Source organism: Cottoperca gobio, chromosome 16 (assembly GCF_900634415.1).
Source record: "Cottoperca gobio chromosome 16, fCotGob3.1, whole genome shotgun sequence".
Taxonomy (NCBI): Eukaryota; Metazoa; Chordata; class Actinopteri; order Perciformes; family Bovichtidae; genus Cottoperca; species Cottoperca gobio.
In genome coordinates, this window is record NC_041370.1 from 6697668 (window position 1) to 6704027 (window position 6360).

The following is a 6360-nucleotide window of genomic DNA, read 5'->3' on the forward strand; positions in this document are numbered from 1 at the left end:
GACAGTATAAATGAATACAACTTGTAACATTTATGTAACGACCTTATTCTCTACATGGGACCATGTGATAAAAATATTTGGAAATCTGGTAACCCGTTTCTCAACTGGTTGTTAACAATCTGTAGCAACAGTAACGTACGACCCCTGGTGTACTTTATGATGCTTTCAAGTGTTTAGCATGTACAGTATAGGCCCTGCCTATACATGCTAAACTGTATCGTATAATGTATATGCATACAGCAGCTATAGGCCAAACAATAAACTCACAATTGATGCATTTATACCAAAATATATCTTTAATAACTAAATGTATACATGCAGCAGGCTTGATACACACTAATTGATTTAATCAACACTAACTAAAATATCAGTAGACCACTGGCTAGGCCCCAATACTTAGCTACTAAAATGACTTATTTAAATCATACCTTTGTTCATTTTTAAGTTTCTTTTTATATCTATAAGTAGGAGTAAAAAACAAACTGTAGTTATACCTCAGGTAATAAAAAGCAATATAACAAAAACTGATGTATTGAGTACCCGAAACACACATTTGTATGCTAATAAATTATAATTAATAATATAGTAATAATAATTAAAGGCAGAGTCCACAATGTGTATGGAGTGAGACTCTTCACACACATTTATTAGTTTATATACAGTTTATTTACACAAAACAATCATCACATCGGCTAAAACTTTCACAGTGATTGTTGCTAATCAGAAAACCATAAACTGAGATTATTTTCAGGCAGAGGTAGACATGAGTTTTGTATTTAAAAAAATATATATATAAATGCACAAAACTCTACATTGCGATCATATAGACACTATTTACAAATCAATTCCTTCATAGATACACAAATTAAAACATGGCGTTGCAAAAAAGTATCTATTTATAGTGCTTCAACAGCCACTGTGCTGCAGTTATTTGGCCCTGAGGTGCTATGTGTTTATGGGTCATGTATTGGAATACTTTCATTGAAAATGATCTATTATTTAAGAAGAAGTGACATATTGACTGACTGCATGAATTTATACATTTTGGGTTATTCTATTCCCTGAAATCTAGCCTATAAATTGGCTAAAATCCTCACCCTATAGTTCAGCCTGGGCTCGAGGAGGCAGTGTTTACTTTATAGACTGTAGTACTCTAGTAAAATGTGCTGGTCCCTCTCAGCCAGCAGCACCAAGAGTCCAGGCACCCGTTCTCTACTGGGCCGCCCATGTTTCACTGCTGTGCTCTGATGTCGCTGCAGGAACGCCGGGGCACGACTGCCACGACTCTGTGTTTGTGGGCAAAATGTTCAGGCTGGTCAGGACTTCCTGGGCTGTCTTTCCCAGCATGCCCTGTATGTCACAGACAAAGCGGTAGACGTAGCGTTTGCCCGCCGTCTTGTGGATGATGTTCTTGTGGTAGTAGTAACGCAGGCCACGACTCAACTTCTCGTAGTTCATTTTGGGTTTGTTCTTGCACTGGCCCCAGCGCTTGGCCACCTTTGAGGTCAACACAAAGCACATAAAGTTAAAATGAGGTGTGTTTGTATTTAATAAAAACACTGAATAAACTGTCCATGTAGCAAAGATGGGAGAAGTACTCAGATCCTTTACCTAAGCGCCAATACAAAAATGTTAAAATACTCCATTACAATTAAAAGTCCTGCATTCAAAATCCTACTTAAGTAAGAGTATAAGAAGTATTATCAGCTAAATGTACTGCAAGTATCAAAAGTATGTAGCATTTAGTTGTAACAACAGGTGTTAAAAAGTACAATATTCAGCTCTGAAATATAGTGAAGTATAAAGTGTACTACAGAATTGTATTACCACTATTGCCATGTAGTACTCCAAAACAAGATATGTTCTTACCTCAGCGGGGTCGGACATCTTGAACTCCCAGCCGTCTCCCGTCCAGCAGATGAAGGTAGAGCAGGCAGAGTCCAGAAGTAGCTCCAGTAAAAACTGCCACAACTGGATTGGACCAGAACCTGAATGAATAAATTCATAAATGTGGTTACAGAACTGGACTTATAATGGCAGCCTCTTTTTTTTATATGTACCTGTTATAATCAATGGTTGAAGAAGTATTGTGATCCTTTACTTGAGTAATTAAGCAACAGAGCAGCGTATAAAATACTTCTTTACAAGTTAAATTCCAATTTGTATTTAAAATTGTACTTAAGTACATTAGTATTATCAGTTAAATGTATTTAAAGTGCAAGTGCATTAATGTGCAAGTAGCATTTTAATGTTGTAGTTGGTTGAGATGGTGCTAATTTTTATACTTAATACACAAGTTGCAAACCTGGATAAGTTGACATTCCTGTCATCTGGCCCTCCCTGTCTGGCCTCTGGAGGTGTGTGTTTTTGCGTTTGACCACACGGGGGCAGTACTGCTCTGAGGTCTGAGGGCCGTGGTCTGGGTGGCAGGAGGCCGGAGGCGGGTGAGGCAGGGGGGCAGTGAAGCTGGGAGAGGAGTATTCAGGCCAGAAAGACGATGGCTGCCTCTGTCCGTCAGAGTCGTATAGTTCAGCCGAGTGACACGAGTAGCTCTGATCTGTCTCACCTGGAACATAGAGAAGAATTAGACACTGAACTGCAAAATAAAATAGGAGTGAGGAATAAGAAAATAAAGAGGAATAAATAAAAGAATAAATAAGTAAATTAAAAAACATGTATAAATAATAATAATAATAAAGACAAATAATAATAATACTTTTTATACCTTTATTTTTCCCTATTGTTTTGTTTTTTCCCATTATTTTTTTATCTTGTTTGGCAAAAATATTATTATTTATTTAAATGTGTTTCTTCTTAATTTCTTCCTTGATTTTTCCAATTTCTTTACTTATTCTTTTACAGATTTTTATTTTATTTTTTATGTCACTCCCATTACTCCATAGTTTTAACCTCCACATGTGAAATGTCTTACTTTGTAATGTATTTGATCCTTTTGCCGTTAGAAAGGGGCTGTGGCTGCCCTCCATGGCCGGGCTGAACTGTCCGTTCTGGGGCACCAGGTTCTGGTATGTCTGTGGAGACTCCTGGTATCCAGTTGGTGACTGGTCTACTGTCAGCACATCTGCACATCAAACACAACATTAGTCCCAAAAAGAAGTTCCTTTAAAAAACAAATGTAAATACAGTATGAGAATGAGCTCACCATGTGGATATGAGGCCCACCAGTTGAACTCCTGGTATGAGTCCAGGTTGAAGAGGGAAATGTCACTGGCGCTCACTGAGGGTAAAAAAGAGAAAAAGAAATGAGTGAGATAAATAAAAAACACCAACAAAAGACCAGTGACCAATGTAACTAAGTGCATTTACTCAAGTTCTTAAATACAACTTTGAGGTACTTGTACTCCAATTATTCCACCACTGTATACGACTCATATAAGCAACCAGAAGGGTATATGTATTTGTATCTTGAGGTTTCAGATACACACCTTTAGTGTCGTAATGGTGAGAAGCCTTTGGTGGCTCTGGGTAGCTGCTTTCTGCGACGTACTGCTGCTGTCCGGGTGCTTTACTGTCTAACAGAAAAGACAGGTCTTCACCAGGGTAGTCTGGAGGTTAAACACAACACAGAGAGGTGGAGGGAGTGAGTGAGGATGAGGGCAGGATAGAGGCACAGTTCATGCTCGTAAAAAGGACCACACCAATGGTTTTATTTGACATTAATGCTTAAAAATGTGAGTTTGATTGATTTTATCACTACTGGGCAAAATATTGGTTTCCATTTAATTCAGTACGGTGCGAGACACGAAATAAGTAATACATCAGATTGAAAAGTGTCCACCTGCTTGTTTATTTTTGGTCAAAGACATGCTCTCATGCAGTAGTTCAGCTGTGAGAAGGGCCTTTTTTTTTTTAAATCTCTAAATTTCTGATGCATATAGGTACTGCATCAGAGTAACTGTTTTGATTTTCTGATAACCTAACTTGTGAGTGCATTGCTTTTTGGCAGCCAAGTGTCAATATTTGATTTTGGAACATCATTGGATGCATCACTACAGCATCTCAAGTATGTTTCAAGTCTCTGCAAGTGGACTGTCTTTCCATGCTGAAATAAACTGAAAGCAAAGGTCTAAAAATGTCTACTGTGTAGTAAATGTGCTAGAGCAAAACTCATTGGTATGGTCCTTTAAACAGGAGGTTAATTAAAGCGCAGCTCAGCAAAAGAGTTATTAAGAGAGGAAAGATGGGGTGAGTTTGTTGGTTTTTGTCTTGACGGTGGATGTTGACACAAGTAAAAGGCATTTGTTTACTGTCAAATCAGCACCAAGCACCAGGTTTTTTCAGCTCAATGGATGGAGGCAGCTAAGAGGAAACGAGGGAGGGAGGGGGAGGAAGAGAGAGAGAGGAGGAAACGCCAGCGGAGGGAGTGTGACAGAGTAGTGATGAAGGTCTGGGGAGGGGGGGACTCTAAATCTGTTGGAGGAGGAAGTCTGGAGGAAAGGATTAGGGAAGGCAGAGAGGGGAGTGTCTTTAACCTGACCACCCTTTCCCTCTGTCTTTGCCTACCTCAGCCCATTCAAGCATTATTCACACACACACACACACACACACACACACACACACACACACACACACACGCACACACACACACACACACACAACACACACTACAGCAACACCCCGTTATCCTGGGTTTTAGCGAGAGCGCCCGGGTGTCAAGGTCTCATTGGGAAAGCTCTGACAGATGTGATGATACAGTCTGGGCAAATATTTCCTCTGTCCTTCAGCTGCTCACATTCAGAGGAAACAGATCGTGCAAACAATAAAAAAAAAAAAGAAAAGAAAAATAATCTGCCTGGACATCACTGAGAGTTTAAACCTTGTGCCATCAAAAAGTCATGGTGTTCAACTTGTGATGGAGAAAACATCAAGTGAAAATGATTGAAACTCACCATAAGATGCAAAGTCGAAGCCAGCTGGCACTTCCTGTGTCCTGAAGTCTTCTGTGTAATATCCAGTCTGAGAAATCTCCATCTGTGTTGAAAGAGTCGAGATTACAACTTTCATCATCATTGCAACTCTCATTGTTGATCAAGAGGCAGACGCAACATGAAAAGCCTTTCACTTCATATTATTTTCAACAAAAAAGGGTTGTTCTGTTATACAGACACTTGAAATAAGTAATCAGGTTGAGCACTTATCCACCTGTTTTTATTTATTTATTTATTGTTATGCAGTAGTACAGCTGTGAGGAGGGCCTATTCAAAAATACATTTAAAATAACTTAATTTCTGATGCATTCAGGTGCATTCAGGTGCTGTGGAGAAAAATCAGACATTAGATTCTTCAGGATGAAGAATGTCTTTTTAATCTGAGAGATTTTATTACAACTGAATTTGTGACTGCATTGCTTTATTCCTTGAATTCACCATCAATGATTATACAGTCACAGATAACAACAACAAAACGTAGGGATGCCACTTACACTTATTTTCATTTTCAATAATTGTTTTTCTAGTAGTTTATAAATTGTCAGAACATAGTGAACACCCCATCATAGTTCACTACCAACATCCTGCTATTGAACCCAATATGTGCCTTTATTAAGTGGGATAAATAATTACAGATGACATATGACTATGCATGAATGAATGAGATGGTTGTCTATGCTTGCTGCTATGAATGAACGACATGGTTACAAATAAAAATGTAAACTTACCTTTATTTTCAAGTCTTTGCTGTCAATGTTTCTGTCTCCAGGTTTGATGATAGTGTCCCAGTACATCTCTTTCTGTCTCTCCCAGGTTTACTCACTTTATTTACCGGCTACACCTACAACAGCGAGTGGTCAGTCTCCGGCCGGACCGGTCCCGTTATAAACGCTGCGGAGGTGGGAGGGGCGCGCGCCCGCTCTGCGTCGTGACCAGGTTTGTTTAATAGAAGATGACGTCAGACGCACCCTCCCTAGCAAAGAGCAACTGAACATTCATTCATAAAAATACTCACTGACAAAGTAGTAATCCTCGGGTAAAATATATCACGACGAGCTCTAATAGTAGTGGAAAATATGTATAAATGTTAGTTTAGTAAAAGTATCAATGTCCACTGTAAAACATATTCAGTTACAAGTAGACCTATAAAAGTAATAGCAACAAAAAGTAGGCTACTAGTATACAAATTAAAAACTCATTCCGCAGCATAATGTAATTAAATGCTTTCATAATGGCTACTATAGATTAGTATGCGACTAGTATTAACATTACAATTACTGTTGTACAGTTACAGTTAATGTGCACAAGTTAGTTGGTGGAATAGAACATTTAAAAAACGCATTGTAGGCTCTGTACTATGTGTAGCCTAAACATTTAATCTGAAAAGTAAAGGTGTTAAACAAATGTGACA

The 6360-nt window shown here is 38.6% G+C and overlaps 1 protein-coding gene across 2 annotated transcripts; it reads right to left on the minus strand.

Annotated features, from left to right (window-relative positions):
* Nucleotides 1–673: 673 nt before the first annotated feature.
* Nucleotides 674–6087, minus strand: etsrp (ETS1-related protein). Of its 2 annotated transcripts, none has more exons than XM_029451688.1 (8): nt 5678–6087; nt 4911–4992; nt 3447–3533; nt 3164–3238; nt 2933–3082; nt 2306–2566; nt 1870–1988; nt 674–1497 (listed from the first exon to the last, which is right to left on the minus strand). In XM_029451688.1, exons 1-8 carry the CDS (start codon nt 5741–5743, stop codon nt 1213–1215), a joined length of 1125 nt encoding a protein of 374 aa, XP_029307548.1. In that variant the 5' UTR covers nt 5744–6087; the 3' UTR covers nt 674–1212. The 2 variants fall into 2 exon arrangements, with proteins under 2 accessions (XP_029307548.1, XP_029307545.1); XM_029451685.1 differs by having other exon boundaries at nt 3447–3566.
* Between the last annotated feature and the right edge of the window lie 273 nt (nt 6088–6360).

Coding starts and splice junctions, on each gene's coding strand:
- etsrp (XM_029451685.1), bottom strand. CDS start 5,743: ATGTACTGGGACACTATCATCAAACCTGGAGACAGAAACATTGACAGC. Junction 4,993..5,677: donor GCAAAGACTTGAAAATAAAG/GTAAGTTTACAT, acceptor CTTTCAACACAG/ATGGAGATTTCTCAGACTGG. Junction 3,567..4,910: donor CTTCGACTTTGCATCTTATG/GTGAGTTTCAAT, acceptor TTTAACCTCCAG/ACTACCCTGGTGAAGACCTG.